Source organism: Lagenorhynchus albirostris, chromosome 11 (assembly GCF_949774975.1).
Source record: "Lagenorhynchus albirostris chromosome 11, mLagAlb1.1, whole genome shotgun sequence".
NCBI classification, from domain to species: Eukaryota; Metazoa; Chordata; class Mammalia; order Artiodactyla; family Delphinidae; genus Lagenorhynchus; species Lagenorhynchus albirostris.
Genome location: NC_083105.1, coordinates 76,407,022 through 76,434,667, shown reverse-complemented (window position 1 = coordinate 76,434,667; position 27,646 = coordinate 76,407,022). Strand labels below are relative to the sequence as shown.

General features: G+C 35.4%; 1 protein-coding gene across 3 annotated transcripts in view; it reads right to left on the bottom strand.

Annotated features, from left to right (window-relative positions):
* The window catches only part of CPNE8 (copine 8), a 329,571-nt gene that overhangs the window by 45,808 nt on the left and 256,117 nt on the right, over positions 1-27,646 (bottom strand). For 2 of the 3 annotated variants that reach the window (XM_060166571.1, XM_060166573.1), the window contains 4 exons: positions 25,627-25,673; positions 17,196-17,377; positions 12,152-12,220; positions 10,966-11,093 (listed from right to left, as the gene is read on the bottom strand). In XM_060166571.1, coding sequence (XP_060022554.1) covers positions 10,966-11,093; positions 12,152-12,220; positions 17,196-17,377; positions 25,627-25,673 — 426 coding nt within the window. The remainder of the gene's footprint in view (positions 1-10,965; positions 11,094-12,151; positions 12,221-17,195; positions 17,378-25,626; positions 25,674-27,646) is intronic. The other variant, XM_060166572.1, reaches the window with a different exon arrangement.

Sequence of the window (27,646 nt, the reverse complement as noted above, 5' to 3'; positions counted from 1 at the left end):
AGTGGGTCTTTTGTAGACAGGATATATATGGGTCTTGTTTTTGTATCCATTCAGGCAATCTGTGTCTTTTGGTGGGATTATAGTTGAAAACTTCCCTAATATGGGAAAGGAAATAGTTAATCAAGTCCAGGAAGCACAGAGAGTCCCATACAGGATAAATCCAAGGAGAAACATGCCAAGACACATATTAATCAAACTGTCAAAATTAAATACAAAGAAAACATATTAAAGCAGCAAGGGAAAAACAACAAATAACACACAAGGGAATCCCCATAAGGTTAACAGGTGATCTTTCAGCAGAAAGTCTGCAAGTCAGAAGGGACTGGCAGGACATATTTAAGGTGATGAAGGAGAAAAACCTGCAACCAAGATTACTCTACCCAGCAAGGATCTCATTCAGATTTGATGGTGAAAATAAAACCTTTACAGACAAGCAAAAGCTGAGAGTTCAGCACCACCAAACCAGCTTTACAACAAATGCTAAAGGAAACTTAATTTTATCTGGTTTTCTGGATCCTGGAAATTTCTTAACATCAGAAGAAAAGAATAGAAAAAATAACAATGGTCCTGCTAATAGTTGGAATTGATAGGTCTCTTTTAAGTACTGAAATGTGACAGTCTCAAAACAAGTGACTGGTTAGGCATAGTGAACAAATGAATAATAGCTGGGAAACAATGAATATTATTGAAGTCAAGTGAAAAAAATAGTGAAACTTTCTTTTTTTCAATGTGGAAAAGATCTATATGTAACAATGGAGTGGAATCAAATTAGTAAGTGCTGTGATAGAGGTATACATTGAATGACATTACAGACTAGGAGTAGTGATTCTCTGTGATTGAAGTGCAGTACACTTTGGAGAATGTGGAGGGAAATGAGATTGGATGGCTGAGTGGTAGTTGGACATTGGAATTTCTTGAATACCAAACTAGAATGTTGGAACTTAAATTTGTGACAAGACATAAATGGCTGTTGAGTAGGAGTTTTATATCAATTGAAATACTGTTCTCTGGACAGCATTATAAAATTAGAACTGGGAAGGCAGGAAATTAGAGTTAGGGTTTGGAAAGCCTCAGAACAGCACATAAAGACTTCAAGTTTTGTAAACTTGATGTCTTGGGTCTTGACTATTTCACAATATTGCCATCTCAATATTATTTCTAAAGTCTTATCACATAGATATTAGTTCTAAAAGTGAGCAAGTGCTTAAAATGATTATTCTTAAAAAGAATAAGAATAAACTTTCTTCAAGATGCTTATAGAAAACTATTACAAATAACTAAGCTTTTACCAATATAGAAAACCACTTTTTAAGAGGAAAAATTAAGCAAATAAATGAAAATGGGTATGTATTTACTTTTGACTTTACAAAAATTATTTTTAATGACAAATATCATAACATATATAGAATTCACTTACTAGACACTTGTTTAGTACATGGTGAAATACTGTTGAAATGTATTTAAGAGTGACAAAAGACACCAGGAGCTTTATTTAAATAAAGGCCATATACATTGGAATAAAGGCTCTTCTCTTGATTTAGAAACAAATAGTTGTCTTGAACTATTTGTTCTAAATATATTTGTTCTTGAAAAATGTAGCTTGTCTTTTGGTTGACAAATTTTTTAGATGATAATTTTGGGTCAGACAGAAATTGTCTTTCTTAATAATAGATTAAAAATAAAATTAAACATAACTCTCAGAGATTAGAAAAAAAGGAGAAAGGTATTTCTTAGATAGATTCATAGGAAGACACAGATACATGGAATTTCAAATTGTATTGGAAGGAAAAGATGATTCTCCAAAAGTCATAGATTTTTGTATTTCTTATTTTCTTTTATTAAAAATAACAATAATTATTAGATCACAGATTTTAAAGTAGTCTGAAAGAGTTAACTGGCAACTACCCCTATATTTGAGAATTTTTTAAATGCTGGACAAAATATAAAAAACTGCAATATAACAGTATGGAGCCTGTAGTTTTAGTTGGTATATAGAAATGCACCTAGGAATTTAATATCTAAAAGTTTAACTTTTATAGTAGAGATATACCAGTACAAAATCTATAAAATTAATGAGAGCCATCAAAAAACTAGGAAAAGAAAGTATAGATAACACTACTTATATAGGCTAACACAGTGAGCTAGGATTTGATTTTCAAATTACAGATAATGACCCATTAGTGAATTCTGAAATCAATTTTGTGGGTCAAGACCTGCATTAAAAAAAAAGTAATACAGAAGAATAGGATACCATAGTAATAAAGAGAAAATATGAGATAAGGATAAGTATTATTCATAATCTTTTATTTAGTTGTGTGTGTCCAGAGATGAGATATAAAATTCATAACTTAGTACAGATTGTGGATGAAAATGCTTGAAAAACCTGAGCTAAAGGGTACACTCAGAAAATGGTCATCAATGTATCTGTCAACCTGAGGTGGAGTTCCACAGGAGAGTCCACTGGGGTCAGCCCTGAGTCCAGGGGTATTTTAGCATTTTGTCTATGTCTCAGGTAATGAAAAGTAGAACACATTTTGCTAACAATGTCTAACGGAGATGGTAAAGTAACAGAACCTTCGAATAGAGAACTGAGGTTTCATACTGCCCTTGAACATTGATAAACTGATCCAAGTGCAGTACTTTTTCAAGTTTTGGCTACATATTGGGAAAGATATGAGAGCTATACTTTTCTGATTATCTAAAAATAAGGCAGGGGAATGAGAGGAAGATGGCGGAAGAGTAAGACGTGGAGATCACCTTCCTCCCCACAGATACACCAGAAATACATCTACACGTGGAACAACTCCTACAGAACACCTACTGAAGGCTGGCAGAAGACCTCAGACCTCCCAAAAGGCAAGAAACTCCCCACGTACCTGGGTAGGGCAAAAGAAAAAAAAGAAAAAACAGAGACAAAAGGATAGGGACGGCACCTGCACCAGTGGGAGGGAGCTGTGAAGGAGGAAAAGTTTCCACACACTAGGAAGCCCCTTCGTGGGCAGAGACTGCGGGAGGCGGAGGCGGGAGCTTCGAAGCCGCGGAGGAGTGCACAGCAACGGGTGCGGAGGGCAAAGCGGGGAGATTCCCGCACAGAGAATCGGTGCCGACCGGCACTCACCAGCCCGAGAGGCTTGTCTGCTCACCCGCCGGGGCGGGCGGGGCTGCGAGCTGAGGCTCTGAGGCTCGGGTTTCGGTTTCGGAACGAGTGCAGGGAGAGGACTGGGCTTGGCGGCTTGAACATAGCCTGAAGGGGTTAGTGCACCACGGCTAGCCGGGAGGGAGTCCGGGGAAAAGTCTGCACCTGCCGAAGAGGCAAGAGACTTTTTCTTCCCTCTTTGTTTCCTGGTGCGTGAGGAGAGGGGTTTAAGAACGCTGCTTAAAGGAGCTCCAGAGACGGGCGTGAGCCGCGGCTAAAAGCGCGAACCCCAGAGATGGGCGTGAGCCGCGGCTAAAAGCGCGGACCCCAGAGACGGGCGGGAGACGCTAAGGCTGCTGCTGCCGCCACCAAGGGGCCTGTGTGCGAGCACAGGTCACTCTCCACACCCCTCTTCTGCGGAGCCTGTTTAGCCTGCCACTGCCAGGTTCCCGGGATCCAGGGACAACTTCACTGGGAGAATGCACAGCGGGCCTCAGGCTGGTGCAAAGTCACGCCGGCCTTTGCCACCACAGGCCCGCTCCGCACTCCGTGCCCCTCCCTCCCCGCTGGCCTGAGTGCGCCAGAGCCCCCGAATCAGCGGCTCCTTTAACCCTGTCCTGTCTGAGCAAAAAACAGATGCCCTCCAGCGACCTACACGCAAAGGCAGGGCCAAATCCAAAACTGAGCCCCTGTGAGCTGTGAGAACAAAGAGAAAGGGAAATCTCTCCTACCAGCCTCAGAAGCAGCGGATTAAAGCTCCACAATCAACTTGATATACCCTGCATCTGTGGAATACCTGAATAGACAACCAATCATCCCAAATTAAGGAAGTGGACTTTAGGAGCAAGATCTATGATTTTTTTCCCTTTTCCTCTTCTTGTGAATGTGTATGTATATGCTTCTGTGTGAGATCTTGTCTGTATAGTCTTGCTTCCACCATTTGTCCTAGGGTTCTATCCGTCCACGGTTTTTTTTTTTTAATTTTTTTCTTAATAATCAATTTTAATTTTAATAACGTTATTATACTTTACCTTCGTTGTTTCTTTCTTTCTTTATTTTCTTCCTTCCTTCCCTCCTTTAGACAACGAATCATCCCAAATTGAGGAGGTGGTCTCTGAGAGCAAGATTTATGATTTTTCCCCCTTTACCTCTTTTAGTGAGGGTGTATGTGTATGCCTCTGTGTAAGATTTTGTCTGTATAGCTTTGCTTCCAACATTTGTCCTAAGGTTCTATCCGTCCCTTTTTTTTTCTAAATAAGAATTTTTTAATTCAATAACTTTATTATACTTTATTTTACTTTTACTGTATCTTCTTTCTTTCTGTCTTTTTTCCTTCTTTCCCTCCTTCCTTCCTCCCTCCCTCCCCTCCTTTCTTCCCTTCTTGCCTTCTTTCCTTCTTTGCTTCTTTCTTTCTTCCTTCCTTCCTTCCTTCCTTCCTTCACTCCTTTCCTTCTTTCTTTCCTTATACTTCTACTAATTCTCTCTACTTTTCTCCCTTTTATTCTGAGCCGTGTGGATGAAAGCTCTTGATGCTCCAGCCAGGAGTCAGGGCTCTGCCTCTGAGGTAGGAGAGCCAACTTTAGGACACTGGTCAACAAGAGACGTCCCAGCTCCACATAATATCAAACGGCGAAAATCTCCCAGAGACCTCCATCTTAATACCAGCACCCAGCTTCACTCAACGACCAGCAAGCCACAGTGCTGGACAACCTATGCCAAACAACTAGGAAAACAGGAACACAACCCCACCCATTAGCAGAGAGTCTGCCTAAAATCATAATAACGCCACAGACACCCCAAAACACACCACCAGACGTGAACCTGCCCACTAGAGAGACAAGATCCAGCCTCATCCACCACAACACAGGCACTAGTCCCCTCCACCAGGAAGCCTACAAAACCCACTGAACCAACCTTAGCCACTGGAGACAGACATCAAAAACAGCGGGAACTACGAACCTGCAGTCTGCAAAAAGGAGACCCCAAACACAGTAAGATAAGCAAAATGAGAAGACAGAAAAACACACAGCAGATAAAGGAGCAAGATAAAAATGCACCAGACCTAACAAATGAAGAGGAAATAGGCAGTCTACCTGAAAAAGAATTCAGAATAATGACAGTCAGGATGATCCGAAATCTTGGAAATAGAATGGACAAAAATGCAAGAAACAGTTAACAAGGACCTAGAAGAAATAAAGATGAAACAAGCAACAATGAACAACACAATAAATGAAATTAAAAGTACTCTAGATGGAATCAATAGCAGAATAACTGAGGCAGAAGAACGGATAAGTGACCTGGAAGATAAAATAGTGGAAATAACTACTGCAGAGCAGAATAAAGAAAAAAGAATGAAAAGAACTGAGGACAGTCTCAGAGACCTCTGGGACAACATTAAACGCACCAACATTCGAATTATAGGGGTTCCAGAAGAAGAAGAGAAAAAGAAAGGGACTGAGAAAATATTTGAAGAGATTATAGTTGAAAACTTCCCTAATATGGGAAAGTAAATAGTTAATCAAGGCCAGGAAGCACAGAGTCCAATACAGGATAAATACAAGGAGAAATATGTCAAGACACATATTAATCAAACTGTCAAAAATTAAATACAAAGAAAGCATATTAAAAGCAGCAAGGGAAAAACAACAAAAAACACATAAGGGAATCCCCATAAGGTTAACAGCTGAACTCTCAGCAGAAACCCTACAAGCCAGAAGGGAGTGGCAGGACATACTGAGAGTGATGAAGGAGAAAAACCTGCAGCCAAGACTACTCTACCCAGCAAGGATCTCATTCAGATTTGATGGAGAAATTAAAACCTTTACAGACAAGCAAAAGCTGAGAGAGTTCAGCACCACCAAACCAGCTTTACAACAAATGCTAAAGGAACTTCTCTAGACAAGAAACACAAGAGAAGGAAAAGACCTATAATAAGGAACCCAAAACAATTTAGAAAATGGGAATAGGAACATACATATCGATAATTACCTTAAATGTAAATGGACTAAATGCTCCCACCAAAAGACACAGATTGGCTGAATGGATACAAAAACAAGACCCTTATATATGCTGTCTACAAGAGACCCACTTCAGACCTAGGGACACATACAGACTGAAAGTAAGGGGAAGGAAAAAGATATTCAATGCAAATGGAAACCAAAAGAAAGCTGGAGTAGCAGTTCTCATATCAGACAAAATAGACTTTAAAATAAGGACTATTAAAAGAGACAAAGAAGGACACTCCATAATGATCAAGGGATCGATCCAAGAAGAAGATATAACAATTGTAAATATTTATGCACCCAACATAGGAGCACCTCAATACATAAGGCAAATGCTAACAGCCATAAAAGGGGAAATCGACAGTAACACATTCATAGTAGGGGACTTAAACACCCCACTTTCACCCATGGACAGATCATCCAAAATGAAAATAAATAAGGAAACACAAGCTTTAAATGATACATTAAACAAGATGGACTTAATTGATATTTATAGGACACTCCATCCAAAACCAACAGAATACACATTTTTCTCAAGTGCTCATGGAACATTCTCCATATAGATCATATATTCGGTCACAAATCAAGCCTTGGTAAATTTAAGAAAATTGAAATTGTATCAAGTATCTTTTCTGACCACAATGCCATGAGACTAGATATCAATTACAGGAAAAGATCTGTAAAAAAATACAAACACATGGAGGCTAAACAATACACTACTGAATAATGAAGTGATCACTGAAGAAATTAAAGAGGAAATCAAAAAATACCTAGAAACAAATGACAATGGAGACACAACAACCCAAAACCTATGGGATGCAGCAAAAGCAGTTCTAAGGGGGAAGTTTATAGCAATAGAGGCCCACCTTAAGAAGCAGGAAACATCTCAAAGAAACAACCTAACCTTGCACCTCAAGCAATTACAGAAAAAAGAACAAAAAAGCACCAAAGCTAGCAGAAGGAAAGAAATCATAAAAATCAGATCAGAAATAAATGAAAAAGAAATGAAGGAAACAATAGCAAAGATCAATAAAACTAAAAGCTGGTTCTTTGAGAAGATAAACAAAATAGATAAACCATTAGCCAGACTCATCAAGAAAAAAAGGGAGAAGACTCAAATCAATAGAATTAGAAATGAAAAAGGAGAGGTAACAACTGACACTGCAGAAATAAAAGAGATCATGAGAGATTACTACAAGCAACTCTATGCCAATAAAATGGACAATCTGGAAGAAATGGACAAATTCTTAGAAATGCACCACCTGCCAAGACTGAATCAGGAAGAAATAGAAAATATGAACAGACCAATCACAAGCACTGAAATTGAAACTGTGATTAAAAATCTGCCAACAAACAAAAGCCCAGGACCAGATGGCTTCACAGGCAAATTCTATCAAACATTTAGAGAAGAGCTAACACCTATCCTTCTCAAACTCTTCCAAAATATACCAGAGGGAGGAACACTCCCAAATTCATTCTACGAGGCCACCATCACCTTGATACCAAAACCAGACAAGGATGTCACAAAGAAAGAAAACTACAGGCCAATATCACTGATGAACATAGATGCAAAAATCCTCAACAAAATACTAGCAAACAGAATCCAACAGCACATTAAAAGGATCATACACCATGATCAAGTGGGGTTTATTCCAGGAATGCAAGGATTCTTCAATATACGCAAATCTATCAATGTGATACACCATATTAACAAACTGAAGGAGAAAAACCATATGATCATCTCAATAGATGCAGAGAAAGCTTTTGACAAAATTCAACACCCATTTATAATAAAAACCCTGCAGAAAGTAGGCATAGAGGGGACTTTCCTCAACGTAATAAAGGCCATATATGACAAGCCCACAGCAAACATCATCCTCAATGGCGAAAAACTGAAAGCATTTCCACTAAGATCAGGAACAAGACAAGGTTGCCCACTCTCACCACTCTTATTCAACAGAGTTTTGGAAGTTTTAGCCACAGCAATCAGAGAAGAAAAGGAAATAAAAGGAATCCAAATAGGAAAACAAGAAGTAAAGCTGTCACTGTTTGCAGATGACATGATACTATACATAGAGAATCCTAAAGATGCTACCAGAAAACTACTAGAGCTACTCAATGAATTTGGTAAAGTAGCAGGATACAAAATTAATGCACAGAAATCTCTGGCATTCCTATATAATAATGATGAAAAATCTGAAAGTGAAATCAAGAAAACACTCCCATTTACCATTGCAACATAAAGAATAAATTATCTAGGAATAAACCTACCTAAGGAGACAAAAGACCTGTATGCAGAAAATTATAAGACACTGATGAAAGAAATTAAAGGTGATACAAATAGATGGAGAGATATACCATGTTCTTGGATTGGAAGAATCCACATTGTGAAAATGACTCTACTACCCAAAGCAATCTATAGACTCAATGCAATCCCTATCAAAGTACCACTGGCATTTTTCACAGAACTACAACAAAAAATTTTGCAATTTGTATGGAAACACAAAAGACCCCGAATAGCGAAAGCAATCTTGAGAACGAAAAAAGGAGCTGGAGGAATCAGGCTCCCTGACTTCAGACTGTACTACAAAGCTACAGTATGGTACTGGCACAAAAACAGAAAGATAGATCAATGGAACAGGATAGAAAGTCCAGAGATAAACCCATGCACATATGGACACCTTATCTTTGATAAAGGTGGGAGGAATGTACAGTGGAGAAAGGACAGCCACTTCAATAAGTGGTGCTGGGAAACTGGACAGGTACATGTAAAAGTATGAGATTAGATCACTCCCTAACACCATACACAAAAATAAGCTCAAAATGGATGAAAGATCTAAATGTAAGGCCAGAAACTATCAAACTCTTAGAGGAAAACATAGGCAGAACACTCTATGACATAAATCACAGAAAGATCCTTTCTGACCCACCTCCTAGAGTAATGGAAATAAAAACAAAAATAAACAAATGGGACCTAATGAAACTTCAAAGCTTTTGCACAGCAAAGGAAACCATAAACAAGACCAAAAGACAACCCTCAGAATGGGAGAAAATATTTGCAAATGAAGCAACCGACAAAGGATTAATCTCCAAAATTTACAAGCAGCTCATGCAGCTCAATAACAAAAAAACAAACAACCCAATCCAAAAATGGGCAGAAGACCTAAATAGACATTTCTCCAAAGAAGATATACAGACTGCCAACAAACATATGAAAGAATGCTCAACATCATTAATCATTAGAGAAATGCAAATCAAAACTACAATGAGATATCATGTCACACCAGTCAGAATGGCCATCATCAAAAAATCTAGAAACAATAAATGCTGGAGAGGGTGTGGAGAAAAGGGAACACTCTTGCACTGCTGGTGGGAATGTAAATTGATACAGCCACTATGGAGAACAGTATGGAGGTTCCTTAAAAAACTACAAATAGAACTACCATATGACCCAGCAATACCAGTACTGGGCATATACCCTGAGAAAACCAAAGTTCAAAAAGAGTCATGTACCAAAATGTTCATTGCAGCTCTATTTACAATAGCCCGGAGATGGAAACAACCTAAGTGCCCATCATCGGATGAATGGATAAAGAAGATGTGGCACATATATACAATGGAATATTACTCAGCCATAAAATGAAACGAAATTGAGCTGTTTGTAATGAGGTGGATAGACCTAGAGTCTGTCATACAGAGTGAAGTAAGTCAGAAAGAAAAAGACAAATACCGTATGCTAACACATATATATGGAATTTAAGAAAAAAAATGTCATGAAGAACCTAGGGGTAAGGCAGGAATAAAGACGCAGACCTACTAGAGAACGGACTTGAGGTTATGGGGAGGGGGAAGGGCGAGCTGTGACAGGGCGCGAGAGAGTCATGGACATATACACACTAACAAACGTAGTAAGGTAGATAGCTAGTGGGAAGCAGCTGCATGGCACAGGGATATTGGCTCGGTGCTTTGTGACAGCCTGGAGGGGTGGGATAGGGAGGGTGGGAGGGAGGGAGACGCAAGAGGGAAGACATATGGGAACATATGTATATGTATAACTGATTCACTTTGTTATAAAGCAGAAACTAACACACCATTGTAAAGCAATTATACCCCAATAAAGATGTTAAAATAAATAAATAAATAAAAATAAGGCAGGGTTTCATAGGATTTGCAAGTGAGTCAAGACAAACTTTTTAGTGATTTTAAAAGTGGTGTCTAATTTACTTATGCATTAGTAAAAAATGATAAGCAAGAGTATATAGAGCTTTACATTAAACATTTTTTTCTAGAACATGAATTTGGAATCATCAGCTATTATATTCTGATCTCAATACCATGTATTATATACAGGTAGAACTCTGGGAATTTATAAAATTAGCTAATATATTAATTACAGAGAGGTTAAAATAGTGTGCCCTATATATCACTGAAAGGCTTCAGTTGTCTTCATAGAATTCAGTCTCTTTTTACTTCTGAGCTACTATAGAATATACATTAGATATGAATGATTTACATAATTGAGATTATGATTGATATTGCTCTCATGGATGCCTCTTCAATGAAAAAAAATTTTTTCCTCAGTCGAACAAATATAGGTCCTAACATAAGCCAGTGTATGTTTCTTCATTTGAGATTCTGATGTAAAGTTCTTATTGAAATATCATGATAGCTCAATGGAGATTTTTTTACTGTATATCTTTTCCCTCACTTTCTTGGAGGTAAATTAGAAGAAAACAACTTTCATTTGTGGAGTCAGGCCAACAATAATGTTATGATTTCACTCTGGTCCAGTACACTAGAATAAATAACTTATCTACTCCCACTTACCTTGCTACATGATTAATTACAGGAGCAAAGTTGGTTGGCCCATACAGTTGTACAGATTTCAGACTCCTATAATAAGCCTCCATGACACCCTCAATGCCATCACAGTAGGGGTTTTGAGGGTTCCCATTCTGTAGAAAGTTACAGGCAAAAAAAAAGTAAAGAATGAATAGTGTCTGTAAAGCTCAATTAAAAAAGAGAATGATACAGGTTCATACTCATAAAGCTTTTTGGATGAAAACTCAGTTATAGATTTATAATAGTAAAACATAATAATAAGTTAAGTGATCAACATAGATTACATTTACATAGATTGTGATATGAGGTAATATGCAATCATTAAAAATGGATACTTTTCAATTAAAGGGCAGGAGAAAATTCTAAATAATCTTGAGAAGCTGAATATCATGACATTTTACAATTAATAATGTCTTATTTATACACAGGTCTGTGTACATACAGAGATAAACATATAAAAATCTAAAAAGAAGGAAACAAAATGTTAATATTTGTTATCTCTGAGTAGTTATAAATTGTTGATTTTTATTTCATTGTTTAGACTATTCTATATTTTTCAAGTTTTCTGCAGTGACATGTATTCAAATCAGAAAAAAAAATTCTATCAATTCAAACAGTTATACTTTATAGAAGCAAAAATGTAAACTATCTGCCATATGCACATTTTCAGGCCACAATTAATAACCCCAACTAAAGAAGTGATCAGAGGGAATGTAATTTGGTGTGAGTAGCATCAAAACAAAGTAAAAAGAAAAGAATCAAAGAAACATATCCATATTGTTCAAGGGAATTGGAGCTTACCACCGGAGTTCTTATTCTGCAGATAGTAACCCAGAAGGGCAACTTTAAACCTGGAGATCTAGTCTAGCTTTCTCATACTTTGAATGCTCTATTAGGTTTAATTCTCCTAGTCCAGCTTCCGCAAATAACACAAATAAGGCAGTGTTATCTATTGCTATGTAGCAAATTATCCCAAAAGTTAGTGTCTTAAAACAGTAGGCATTTATAATCCCATACATTTTTTTAGGTGTCAAGAATCCAGAAGCAGCTTAGCCAGGTGATTCTTGCTCAGGATCTCTCAAGAGCTTGCAATCAAGAAGCCAACCTGGGCTGCAGTCATCTGAAAGCCTGACCAGAGTTGGAGGATCTGCTTCTAAGAAGGCTCACTTACATGGTTTGCTGGCAGTAGGTCAACACGAACTCTGCATAGGGCTGCTTTAGTGTTCCAACAACATGGCAGCTAACTTCCCCAAAATGAGTGATCCGAGAGAGAGAGAGAGAGCAAGGAGGAAGCTCCAATAAGCTCCTAGTCTTATAAGTTGCATAGCATTACTTCTACTTTCATCTATTTGTTAGAAATGAGTCACTAAGTGTAGCCCATACTCAAGGGAAAAGGAATTAGGTTCCACCTCTCGAAGGGGGTAATATAAAAAAATTTGTAGCTCTATTTTAAAACACTAGGGACAGTAACCATGCTTAAACATAGTCAGCAGTAATTTTAGCATGTATGTTTTTACCTGAACAATCAAAAGTGACTAGTAATTTATAACTTAAATTTGTTGAATTCTATATACTAAGCTTTATATTAAAATATTTACATACATTATATAATTTTTATAGTATAACAATCTAAAAAAGTAGATAAAATGCTATTATTATTCTCACTTTACAGATGAGGCACTGAGAGCTTAGATATTGTGCCCAAAGTCACGCAACCCCGGTAACAGAGAAAACATTTCCAGAGCCCCATCTCTTAACCAGCAGTATACCACCATATTACAAAATCCTAGCATTTTGAAAGACTGAGGATCTTAGGGAACTAAGTCAGATGTTACCAACCATTTCAATTTTGTCATTTGTGAAAGAAGGATTTATAACCATTGTCCTTTTAATTTTGTCTTTTTATTCAAACTTTTTATTTTTACCTCATGTAAATTTTTTTAAAACATAAAAATAATAAAATAACTCTTTATATTATAAAATTGCCTACAGGAATTGATTGAAATTAAAATGTGAAAGTTTAATATTTAGCACAAAGCAGTGACTGGTTGGTTTTGATGTTAATCTGAGCTGACCTGAGCTGACCTTTAATTAGCCTTCCTTTTAATAAAATTTTATGGTGTTCTATCTCTTGATAAGGTATAAAGCTAATTAAAATTAAAACTCATTACTGATTTGGGGCATATAAAAATGTATTATATATCTGCCTTAAGGGAACAATTACAAACCAGGATAGTTCTGAGTTACTTTTTGATCAGCATTTTAACATTTTGACTGGAGAGATTTACATTTCTATAAAATTATGCATTTCCTTTATTCCTCTGGAAATAATAAAGTCACCATTTCCCCCACCATTTCATTTATCTTGATTAGAAAGATTTTATAAATCTTAAAAAAAACATTTCTTAAAATAATTATGTGGAGAATTAGTTTTTGCTTGTTATGACAAATAAAAATAAGATTATGTGTGGCTCTAACACAAAAGTAAAACAGAATGTTCTTGAAAATAAGTACATTCAATTTTGTTGTTTATTAATGAAGAGGGCAGTGGATGCCCTATTTTATATTTCCTTTTTAATTAACAAACTTTTCCACTTCTGAAATAATGAATGTTAATTTGTAGAACATACAGAAAGTATAAAGAACAAAATTCAAAATGAGCAATAATCCCACACACAGACTTAAGTGAGGAGTGTCCAGCTCTCACCAGTTTTTTCCTTTCATTTGGCTCCCTGAGGGATTGTACTGGAGATTTAGATTCAGTTCTGGAAGTGAAGTTCAAAGTCTCTGTTGCTACCTATAGCCTATAACAATTTTCAATGGGGCTAACATGCTGCAAAATGCTGAAGAGAGCTGTTAGGAGCTGTTGCTTTACTCTTTGAAATGTATCTGTAGCTGCCCAGAGACTGACTGCTTACTACAGGGGAAAGTTGAGAGAATTTTTCCTTTTATTCAATAAACAAATATCTATTGAGCTTCTATTTTCTGCATGCAGTGTTAAAGACCTTTGGTGATTATACTGTTGAATTTAGTTGGAAGAAAATGTGTACATATAAATATTAAATTGCTCGATTTCTATAATTGCCAAAATAAGTGAAAAGTATGCCAGTGATTTTAGATATTTGGTAGGAGAAATCACTTGGACAGATGTAGCATTTCTCTCTATTGATCAACACAGAAGACCTTCTTTTAAGGGTCACTGGCTACATGCCCATTAGATATACTTCCTCTAAAGCCTTACACTATAAGGAGTCATCAAGAATCATCATGAGACATGACATTCTTTCCACAACCAAAAGTGCTAATGTGGTGATATTAGTATATTTTTCCTTTCTTTTTCTATTCCCTTTTCTTTTTCCACTATATCTATTCTTACACATATTTCAAATGAAAAGCTGGGGCTTACCTTAAATCCTTTTGATTGAGTAAAGCTCAATTTCAACATCTGTGCTAGCCTCAAAATCACAATTAGGGATTTTAAATTTTTTTTAAAGGCCTCCCTTGCTATCTGAAAGATTATTTGAATTTGGGGTGATAAACAGATTAATGACTGTGAATACATATCACAAATTCTTACCATGGAAATATGAGGGTTTGGTAATATTAGGTAGTACACTAATTGCCAGATTGACATGGACTGAAGTTTTTCTATTTGCCATTTTCAGCGCCTACAGATATACATTGCAGTTATTTAGGCTGAAGTTAACACAAAAATCAAATGGAGCACTATCTCTCTGAAGACCTACTTAACCTTTGCCTTTCTTACTTATTCAAGAAAACAAACGTGCTTTGAAAAAAATTAAAGTTCATATAATTATTAGGTAACATTAAAGGTGAGGCATTATCATCATCATCAACATCATCATTGTTGTCTCATCAATTTTAGAAACTATTTTTCATGAATTTAAAGGGTTATGATCTCCATCCTATAAATATTTGAGTTGGTCTCAAAGAATCTTTTAAGATGCAACTAATAAAAAGGTCCCTCCTTTGCATAGGTTTGGTTACAAGGAATGAATGTGGAGGTAGGAAAAGCAGAAAATTAGAGGGAGAGAAAAAGGAAAAAACAATCATACACAAAGGTGAGAAGAAACTTATGGAAGGAAAATTAATCAGTATCATTTAGTTTAACATAATTATTCCTTTTCTTAAGCCTTAAAATAGTTCATGGCCTTTTTCCTGAGGCACTTAAGACTCAGGAGCACATGAGTGATTTTCATGGTCTTATAAGTTTCTGGGAGAATTTAATTCTCTGAGGCATAACAAAATCTCAACAGATATTCATTTTTATATGACATTGGTGGTTGTGGCATGTGGGATATTTCACAGAGGAAGAATTAAAACCTCGAGCAACCTTCCCCGAAATTGTGTGGAATAGAAAAAGCAAGAATAAGTATAGGGAAAAAAGTTAAAATATAGCTCTTAAAATATATTTAAGGAAGATGAACTCTAATCATATGAAAGCTTCTGGGGGGGGGTATGTGTGTGTATGTATGTATGTGTGTGTGTGTATATATATATATATATATATATACACATAATGGTGTTCATAAAGGACATATCTGAGACGTGGGATTATTACAGATGCTTTTATAAAAACTGGTTTAGTAGTGGTTAAGAATGTGAATTCTAAAATAAGACTGACCTGGGTTCAAGTCCTGTCCTCTGTAAACCTGATTAACTTCTGTGACTCTGAGCTAAATTATACAACTCCTGGGGGTACTCTTTTCACTGTATTTAATATGAGTGGCTCTTGATAGACTAGTGTGATGTGACAGTTGTTATACACCTATCCGATAAGAATTTTATGAAGATTATATAAGAAATGAGTGTAAAGTACCTGGCTTGATACTCAGTAATTACTTAATAAATGATTGCATTATTGTTTATTTCTATTTTTCTTGCAGAACTTAAAAAATATATATATTACTTTTGTAACAAGAATAAAAACAATGAAAAAAGATCTACAAAAATATTGGGCATGGAAGAGTTTACTTTTACAATATATAGGGTAGGGTAGGGAGGCATTTCTGTTAGGAAAATCTAAATTTTTTCCAAAATGATATCTAACCATTCCTCCATTGAGTTTCCCATTATTTCATTAGAAAGTGCAAGTGAGAATAAGACTGATTAGGTGTATAAGCACCATCTGTGTGAAATTTATTTTAAAGGTAGAATGTAGTACATTGCTTACTTGTAATAATACAGCAGGAGTAGATTTATGTAAATGAAACATTAAAAAGAAAAATATTCCAGTCATATTTACTCCATTATATTGAAACCATAATTAATTATAGCCATAATTATTGCTTCACATTTGAAAAAAAATTCCAGTCATAACTAATCCTTTATATTTGAAAAGAAATGACACTTTAGAAGATGGAAGATTAAGGATAGCTACACATTCTTTGATACCCCTCCCATTGAGAGGTGTTTCCCCTACCTTGAAACTGGGATGAACTTAGTGACTTGCTTGGCCAAGAGAATGTAGGAGAAATAACTTTCTGGGACTTCCAAGGCCGTGCAGTTTCTGCCCCAGCCTTTTAGAATACTCACTCTGGGAAAGCTGGTTGCTGTGTAAGAAATATGACTACCTTGAGACCACTACACTATGATGAAGTCTGTGATAACCATATGGACAAGTTGTATGTAGAATGAAGGAAAGATGCCTAGACAACCCAGCTATTTCAGCCATCCTAGCTCAGGCATCAGACATAAGCTAATGAGCCATCTTAGGGGACATACTAGCTCCAGGAGATATGACATGGAGAAGAACTGAGGAGTCTAACCAACAGCCAAAATAAAACCCAGATATATGGCTCTAGTAGAACAATTCCAGCCATCTCTAGCCAATCACGGCATCCCAGGTGAGGCTCCAGACATCCTGAAGAATGTACCATCCCCCATTGTATTCTGCTCAAATTCCTGACCCACATATCACGAATATAACAGAAGGTGTTATGCAGCAATAGATAACCAGAATAGAGCTCCTATTTATAGATCAGATGCACTTTAGGTAGATTTACTGCTAATCTACTTAACTGTCTTTTTTCCCATTAGTATCACATTCCTAAATCAATCATTCACCAAAATTAAGCTGAGTGTATAGTCATAAGAAGTTGCTACATGAGTAATTAGAGCATAAGCAGCAAGCCAATGAAAAGATCCAACACATTATTTTTTTCAAAATATTAATTCTTTCAATGTATTCTTACCAAAGCAAACTCATGAGATATCCTTCCATCTGGAGGCAGTTTTGCACCAAAACCTAAAGCTGGGAACATTTTATCACTGTCATAATCTTGAACGATTTCTCCCACTGCTTTCAGTGCCATACCATAGGCATTCAGTTGATAAGGATTCATGTAGTGGAGAGAAGTGGGCTGGGTAGGGTTGCCTGATGACAGAAAAAAATATTTCAAACACGAGTGATCAGGCTAAAGATATAATTTTTGGGACTTATTTCTTGATAACTATTTCAGGTTTAAATATTAAAAATCATGTTTTCTGCCTATATTCATAGTATGTTAAATATCTTCTTTTGGATAAATATTGACACAGAGATATTTATTAAATTAGATCAGATATGTAGAAAGTTTCCCCAAGATATGCTAAAGCATATGCAGATTTTTTCAAAAATTATTTCTCATTGTCAATGTCATAGGCTATTCTTGAGTTTCAGCCACAGAAGAAGCATAAAAGTATTTTTGTTAATCGTATTTTATTGTAATCTTATTTTTAAAAATTGTGTGCCTTTAGTTTGAATCCTTATGCTATAATCAGAGGACCCAACTGATGTAATAGGCTTCAATAATTATGAGGCCTTCTTAAAGTTGTATCACAAACATAAATTGAATATTTGAGACATATCTCAATTTAATCACTTTTAAAGAGGAGAGTGTAGAGATTTTCAAATTCATGCTAATTAAATATCTAGAGCTGAAAAATTATTCAGAGTTTCTAACTAAACTTTTAGCTAGGAGTCAAAAGGCTTGAAGTCGGGTCTTGCCATTTGCAGGACAACTATATAATTCCCATTATAAAGCCTACCACAGTATTTACTGGGAAGACAAAATAAGATTATGTGTGTGGAAGTGATTAAAAATTATAAAGTACCATAGAAAAGTAAAGTTTAAGTACTACTGTTATTATTGTCTGGGTCATCCACAAATGTAGGATGTTTCATTTGAATGAGTATGAGACAGAAAGTAATATATGTGCTACCACTCAAACACATTGAGATTCACATTCAGTTGCCCTAATTATCAGCACAAAGGCAGCCTGAAAGTCCCTTTAGTTTCTTAAGTGAAAATGGAAATTAAATGAGACTTGTTAACAGCTCATAAAGCTCAATTCTACATTAAAACATTGTCCAAAGAAGAAATGCCTCAAGGCATAGTTCTTTTTTGATAGGGAAAAAAATAATAATAACCACTTGAGATCCAGAGAGAAACAAAATAAAGATCTCCCTTTGGTTTATAATGTATATAATAATACCCAGACCAATTTTGGTTTCAAGATAATTCATTGTGTACATGCATTTATTTTTCCAAAGAGTTATCAGCATTCAAGAGCCAAATGACAAAATTTCTAAAAAAGTGTCTTCTGTCCAAGATGGGCCCTAATGTTCCCCTCAGCTTGCCTAAACTTAAGAAAGGTTGTCCCTGACCTCCTGTCTCTTAGAACATTTACTTTAGAAAACTTGGAATTGTGAATTCCTTCTCTGTTCCTTTGAGGCGTAAATCCTCTACAATCCAGGACTGTCTTCCTCAGGGACGTGGGAGTCATCTCTTTGAAATGTAATCACCAAGAAAAATATCACCTCTGTTGCCTAGTCTCCATGGGAGAGCAGGAGCCTACCTTCAGTAAGTGCTAATTAGTAAACACAGATGGCCTAATCACACAGACCAATTTCCCCTCCAATCTCTCAGTACTTAACCACTAGTTCATCACAGCACTTAAAAACCCTCTCACCTTTTGCTTTGGAGGAATTGAGTTCAATTTCTTTCATTGCAATAGCTTTGATTTCTATTGCAAAAATCCTGAAACAAGTCTTCATTGCCTGTTTAACTTATCTGGTGCAATTTTTCTTTGACAGTTCTTTCTAAAGCAGGGATTTTGCCTCTTGTTCAAAAGCCTACTGGAGCCACAACTAAACGATACCACTACCAAGTTGTTATTTAACACAACTCTCAAATGTAAGAAGAATTGTTACCCATTAGTTGCAATATGCAACTAATTCTATTTCTCTAAGAAAACCACAACTTAAAGCTAAAATAAAAATGCTATTAATACCCCAGCATAACTAAACATCTTAGCCTATCACACACAGAAGCGCCCAATCCTACCCATTCAAAGATGTTTCCTATCTCTTTGTAGCATCTTCATCCAGACCAATCTCTTCACTATACCACTAATGATGTTTTCTTTTCCATCCCTACCTCTCACTTTGCCACCCTATCCTGAAATTCACTTTCTCCTCCTCCTCCTCACATGCATAAGACAACCTTCCTTATTTATTCCAGCCCTTATTGTCTTTCCTCTCCTACTCTTATGCCCTTGTGTTCTGTACCACAAAATTTGGCAATTCCTTGAATCTGGGACCATATTTGTACCAGCTCTGTAACAGCAGCAATGCATATAGAAAAATGAACTTGTAGTAGGTTGGTAACATTGAGTTATTAGCTAATAACAATAATAATTATAATAGCATAGAATGTAACATGAACTTACTTCATATCTCACTTAATCCTTTTTCAACAAACCTATGACATGGGTACTTTTATTACACCTATTTTTCAGATCAAATAACTTTCAGATTAAATAACTTGACCAAATCACACAGTAATAATTGGTCAAACTAGAATATGAATCTAGGCAGATTCCATAGCCCTTACTCTTAGTTATAACTCCGCTTAAGGATTTTGAAATATTTTAAACACTGAATATTTTCAAACATATCTGATTTTGTTTTAAATGTACACTACGCCTTTGTAAAAAAAAAAAAAAACAAAACACTTGAATAGGCTGTCTTTTTTTTTTTTTTTTTTTTTTTTTTTTTGCAGTACGCAGGCCTCTCACTGTCGTGGCCTCTCCCGTTGTGGAGCACAGGCTCCGGACGCGCAGGCTCAGCGGCCATGGCTCACGGGCCCAGCAGCTCCGCGGCATGTGGGATCTTCCCGGACCGGGGCACAAACTCATGTCCCTTGCATCGGCAGGCGGACTCTCAACCACTGCGCCACTAGGGAAGCCCTTGAATAGGCTCTTTTAAAAAGCTTCATTGAGATATAATTCATATAACTTATAGTTAACCCATTTAAAATGTACAATTCAATTATTTTAAGTATATTTACAAATAAGCAGAACCATCAATACAGTCAATTTTAGAACATTTTCATCACCTCAAAAAAATGTACTTATTTACAATCATTCCCTTATTACTCCATCCAGCCCAGCACTAAACAATGACTAATCTACTTTCTGTCTCTTTAATTTGCCTATTCTGGACATTTCATGTAAATAGAATTACACAGTATATGGTCATTTGTGACTAGGTTTCACTTAGTATAGTGATTTCAAGGTTCATCTGTGTTGTAGCATGTTTTGGCACTTCATATTTCATTCCTGTTTATTGCCAAATAATATTCCATTGTATGAATATACCACATTTTAAAATCAGTTTATCAGTTGATGGACATTTGGGTTGTTTCCACATTTTGGCTATTATGCTGCTATAAACATTCATGTACAAATTTCTGTGTGGATATAGGTTTCCATGTCTCTTGCATATATATCAAGGGTGGAACTGCTGGGTCATATGGTAACTCTACGTTTAACAACTTGAAGAACTGCCAGAGTCTTCCAAAGTGGCTGCACCATTTTACATTCTCATCAGCAGTATATGAGGGTTCCAACTTCTTCACATGCTCACAACGCTTATTGTTTTCTGACTTTTGGATTATAGTCATCCTAGTGGGTGCGAAATAGTATCTCATTATTATTTTGATTTGTGTTTTCTGATATGTAAGTATGCCAAGTACCTTTTCATGTGCTTACTGGTCATTTGTATAGCTTTTCTGAATAACTGGAATACCACTTTTAATTGGGCTGTCTGTTTTCGAGTTATAAGAGTTCTTTATATATTCTAGATACAAGTCCTCTATGAGATATTTGATTTGCTAATATTTTATCCCATTCTGGGGTTTGTCTTTTCACTTTGTTAATTATGTTCTATGGCGCATAAAGAAGTTTTAATTTTGATGGAGTTCAATTTATTTATTTTTTTACTCTTGTTGCTTATATGTTTGGTGTCATATCTAAGAATCAATTGTCAAACCCAAGGTCATGAAGATATATCCCTATGTTTTCTTCTAATAGCTTTATAATTTTAACCCTTACATTTAGATTTTTGATCTATTAAGGGTCCAACTTCATTCTTTTGCCTGTGGCTATCCAGTTGTCCCAGTACCATTTGTTGAAGAGACTATTCTTCCCCCATTGAATTATCTTGGTACCCTTCTCAAGATCAGTTAACCTTAGATGCATGGGTTTATTTCTGGAATCTCAATTCTATTTCATTGATCGATATATCTATCTTTATGCCAGACTTACACTGCCTTGATTACTGTTGCTTTGTACTAAGTTTCAAAAATGAGTATGAATCTTCCTACTTTGTTCTATTTTTTTCAAATCTGCTTTGGTTCTTCTGGGCCCCTTTAAATTCCAAATGAATTTTTGGGTCGGTTATCTGTTTCTTCAAAAAAGGCCTTTCAGATTTTGATAGAAATTACAGTGAATCTGTCAATCTCTTTGGAAAATATTGCCATATTAACAATGTTGAATTTCCTAATCAATGAATGTGGCATATTTTTCAACTAATTTAGATCTTTAATTTCTTTCAAAATTTTTTCAGAATATAATTTTAGGGTATAAGTTTTGCACTCACTTTGTTAAATTTATTCCTAAGTACTGTATGCCTTTTGATACTACTGTAAATAGAACTGTTTTCTTAATTTCATTTTCATATTGTTCATTGGAAGTGTATAGAGAAAGAATTGATTTTTATATATGGATCTTCCATCCTTCAATCTTGCTGAACTCATTTAACAGTTCTAATAGATTTTTAGTGGATTCCTTAGGATTTTCTACATAAAAGATTATATCACCTGCAAATAAAAATAGTTTTACCTCTTCCTTTCCAATATGGATGTGTTTTATTTTTTTTCTTGCCTAATTGCCCTGGCCTCCAGTACAATGTAAAATAGAAGTAGCAAGAGCAGACATCCTTGTCTTTTTCCTCATCTTAAGGTGAAAGCATCCAGCTTTTCACCCTTAAGTATGATGTTGGCTATAAGTTTTTATATTTTCCCTTCATAAGGTTAGTAAGTCACTTTCTATTCCTAGTTTATGTGGTTTCATTATAAAAGTATGTTGGACTTTGTCAAATTCTTTTTCTATATCAATTGAAGTGACCATGTGGTTTTTACATTTTCTTCTATTGGTACAGTGTATGACATTATTTGATTTTTGAATATTAAGTCAACCTTGCATTCCTGGGATAAATTTTAATTGGTCAGGGTATATAATTCTCTACATATGTTGTTGGATTCAGTTTGCTAGTATTTTGTTAAGGGTTTTTATATCCATAAAAGATATTGTTCTTTAGTTTTTCTTATGATGCTTTTGTCTGGTTTTGGTACCAAGGTAATACCTCTTAAAATGAGTTGGAAAGTGTTCCTTCCTCTTCCACTTTTGGAAAGTGTTCCTTCCTCTTCCTTTTCCAATATGTGAAGAATTGGCATTAATTCCTCTTTAAATAGAGTTCATCAGTGAAGCTATCTATACCTGGGCCCACATAAACTTTGTGGATAGTTTTTATGGGTCTGTTCAGATTGTCTATTTTCTTAAGTCAGTTTCAGTAGTTTGTATCTTGTATTGAATAAAAATTCTCGCCCTTCTAGTGGTGCTAATGTTCATCAATAAATGAAAGCTAACATTTTAATCCAGTTGGATTTTGGTGTATATGTTTCCTATATTACTAAATAAAACACGTGCAAAAATCATTAACTTGAAGCCACAATATTGGAAAATAAATTTATCATGTAGTCAAAGATAAGCTAAATTAGAATTTGGTCTCCTCATCTCTATCTGTAACTCTACTGCTAACAAGTCAAAATGTGTTGATTAGTAAAAGGATTTTTCTAGATCTGAGTTTTCTTATTTGTATAAGAGGATGATGGTTGGGCTTCCCTGGTGGTGCAGTGGTTGAGTCCGCCTGCCAACGCAGAGGATGCGGGTTCGTGCCCTGGTCTGGGAGGATCCCACGTGCCGCAGAGCGGCTGGGCCGGTGAGCCATGGCCACTGAGCCTGCATGTCCGGAGCCTTGCTCCACAACGGGAGAGGCCACATGGTGAGAGGCCCTTGTACTGCAAAAAAAAAAAAAAAAAAAAAGGATGATGGTTGGAGTAAGTGATCTCTTACCTAAAAATTCTATTATTTTGTGAAATGTGAGTGAATGTGAGAGAAATGTGAAGTGAATTTAATGTGAGAGTTACAGCACGTAAACAATTTGAAAAGAAAACTAGATAAATATATAAACTAATGGCAACTTCTGGTAAAAGTTAAAAAATGAGACTCAAGGGTGTGGTGAAAAGGGAAACCTCCTGCACTGTTGGTGGAAATGTAAATGGAAACAGCCACTATGGAAAACACTATGGAGGTTCCTTAAAAATCTAAAAATAGAACTACCATATTACACAGCAATCCCACTACTGGGCATATACCCTGAGAAAACCATAATTCAAAGAGCCATGTACCACAACGTTCACTGCAGCACTATTTACAATAGCCAGGACATGGAAGCAACCTAAATATCCATCGACAGATGAATGGATAAAGAAGATGTGGCACATATATACAATGGAATATTACTCAGCCATAAAAGGAAACGAAATTGAACTATTTGCAGTGAATTGGATGGGCCTAGAGTGTGTCATACAGAGTGAAGTAAGTCAGAAAGAGCAAAACAAATACCGTATGCTAACACCTATATATGGAATCTAAAAAAAAAAAAAAAAAGGTCATGAAGAACCTAGGGGTAAGATGGAAATAAAGACACAGACCTACTAGAGAATGGACTTGAGGATATGGGGAGGGGGGAGGGTAAGCTGTGACAAAGTGAGAGAGGGGCATGGACATATATACACTACCAAACGTAAAATAGATAACTAGTGGGAAGCAGCTGCATAGCACAGGGAGATCAGCTCGGTGGTTTGTGACCACCTAGAGGGGTGGGATAGGGAGGGTGGGAGGGAGGGAGATGCAAGAGGGAAGAGATATGGGAACATATGTATAACTGATTCACTTTGTTATAAAGCAGAAACTAACACACCATTGTAAAGCAATTATATTCCAATAAAGATGTTAAAAAAAAAGAAGATATGGCATATATATACAATGGAATATTACTCAGCCATAAAAAGAAATGAAATTGAGTTATTTGTAGTGAAGTGGATATACCTACAGTCTGTCATACAGAGTTAAGTAACTTAGAAAGAGAAAAACAAATACCATATGCTAACACATATATATGGAATCTAAAAAAAAAAATGGTACTGATGAACCTAGTTGCAGGGCAGGAATAAAGATGTAGACATAGAGAATGGACTGGAGGACACGGGGTGGGAGGGGGAAGCTGGGGCAAAGTGAGAGTAGCATCGACATATATACACTACCGAATGTAAAATAGTTAGCTAGTGGGAAGCAGAAGCATAGCACAGGGAGATCAGCTCGGTGTTTTGTGATGACCTAGAGGGGTGGGATAGGGAGGATGGGAGGGAGGCTCACGAGGGAGGGGATATGGGGACATATGTATGCATATGGCTGATTCACTTTTGTGTACAACAGAAACAAACATAGTATTGTGAAGCAATTATACGCCAGTAGAGATCTAGTAAAAATAATAATGAGACTCATGTTCTTATGATATATAATAACTGATTTTAAATGACTGTTCTGTTTGAAACAAAGTCACTTCAAAATATAGTTAAAAGTCCACTCTCTTTCCTTTCTTAAAATGTTTGATATACAAATTAGGAATATCCATACATGGGGTGTTATATGATGGTCCATCTGAATTAATTAAATATAAATGTGTTAACATAAGTAATTCTTAAAAATAACTGAGTAAAAGTAAACTAAGCTACTGTACATGTATTTGAATTACATTTGTATAAATTAATACACAGAAAAGTACTATAAAAATGAGGATTATAGTTAGACACACTTCAGAATTGTAGTTATGCATGGAGAAGAAGGGAGTGTAGAAAAAAATGGGGCAGGGTACACAATGAGCTTAACTAGATCTAAAATTTTCCTTTTAAAAATATGTAAAACAAAAAAGACAATATTTCAATATTTAATAAATTTGAATGGGACTATTATGCACTTTTGTTGTATTTCTTATAGTCTTTTGTATACCTGAACTATTTCATAATATTGAAAAAAGAAAAGTTATCTGAAGTTTGTAGGAAACACTTCAGAAGTCTGTATTCATGGAAAGAAAACATCTAAACCTCATGAAAATAAATATTTATTTTTTAATGTAATTGCTGATAATTTTTAATATGAGATAGTCATAATACTCACCATTTGATGCAGTAAAATCAATAGCCACTGTGAAATTGATTTGTGTTCTAAAATATAAGTAAATTAGAATCATTAATAACTGAATAACCTCATAAAAAGAAGTTTGATTTCCATTTTTGTTACATTTTTAACATCACTAATTTTCTTAAATGTTATTACTAGCAACTATGTTACAGCACACACTGATTAGTATCAGTTAGGCAGTTTTACAAGCTAAGAACCTGGCAAAATACCTTTACGATCATGCAACTGTAAAATACAAAATAAAGCATCAGGAATAAAAATAGCTCCTAGTTGAAAGCACAATAACTAAGTGAGGAGCTCATAATGAAGTCAAACTATAAATAATTATTTGCCAGTCTCCAATGTCAACATTTATTATTAATTTCTTTTCAAAACTATTCTGTAGTCGATGTGAAATTATTATGTTCTTAAAAGTATGGCATTGCTAAAATAATGTCTAATAATATTGTTCCTTAAACTAATTCCAACAATCCTGAAAACACAGGATTTTCTTTTGCTGTCTTCAGAACTCAAGTATTTCAAATACTGATCAGTGCTCAGTGCTCACAGCATTCCTGTATACTTGCGAGTATTTATAGATATGGATAAATATTTATATAGATGAAATTGTTATATATACTTAAAAATTTCAGCACATGGTAGTTACCCAAAATTATTTTACTGTATTAGTGTTTTTTTTTTTTTTCGGTAGAAACCAAGGAGGTGGCATTCGCATTAAAAATTCACTCTTTTGGATATACCTCTAAGTCTTTCTATATGTAATTCCACTTTCTCACCAAAGAAGGCATAAAAACACAAATAAGTGACAATGATATAATTACTGGGATAACCTGTTGTCGTATCTAATTTACAAAATAATTTTTAATTTAAAAAGTAAATAATTTGAAAACATGGTTGCTTAGACTATTTTAAATAACAAATTAATTTTGATACACTGTACAATTGATTTAACATTTCGAAGTTTGAGCTGTTATTTAAATGGTGGTGTGATGATGAAGAGGATGGTGATGATGATGGGTATGGCACTATAGGGTCCCTTGTAGTTCTCTTAGTATAAAGTATAGTAACATTTCCTTCTTTCTATAAAAATTCAGCTGAAAAATCCTTAATACTGCTCAGGTGTTGAAACAAATACACGTTTTTTCCCTAAAGAATAAACAACCTTTGTTGCTTTACATTAATAAAAACTAATATAGATTCTCTTTATAGCTATATGGTAATTTTTTTCTCAGAGTAGAAATTAGGTTTAGAGGCTAAGAATATAGGCTAATTTGGAGCATAACACTTTTAGCACATAAAACTTTTAGAAAAAGAATCAGTGAAACATTTGGGAGAATATTTTGAGATAATAAATCCCTTTGAGGAACTGAAAAGAACAGTCACCATCAGGACATTGCTTTTTCATTCTGCTGCTAGAGAGAAAGTGACTATAATATAGGGTATAGTATGGTATATTAGAAAGGGTTTATTAGCTTTTGAGTCTGAAAGGACGGGGTTTGAATTTCAGCAACCCAGTTGCTGACATTAGCCAAGTTTTAGAACTCTCAGAAGGCAGGTACCTGGCACATAACAATTAAGCAAGGACGGACAGAAAAACTACATGAAACATTATCTTTGTGTGTGTGTGTGTGTATATATATATATATATATATATATATATACATATATGTATATATATATACATACAGACACATATATATATATATAAAACATATACATATAGAATGTGTTTTTATATAGCTTTTATCAAATACCCTCATAATAATTTTTAAAGGAAGGTACTAGTATTCTCCTTTTATAGATGAGGAAATCTATGCTCATAAAACTTCACTTTCCACATAAGTAATAAATGCCAGTACTGGAATTCAAATTCACATGTAACCTCCAAGACCATATTTATAAACTCTATGCTACTCTAATTGTACAATTAAATATTTGTGAACTGTCTGGTTATAATAAAACCACAATAAAGGATAGTGATTATTATGTTACAAAC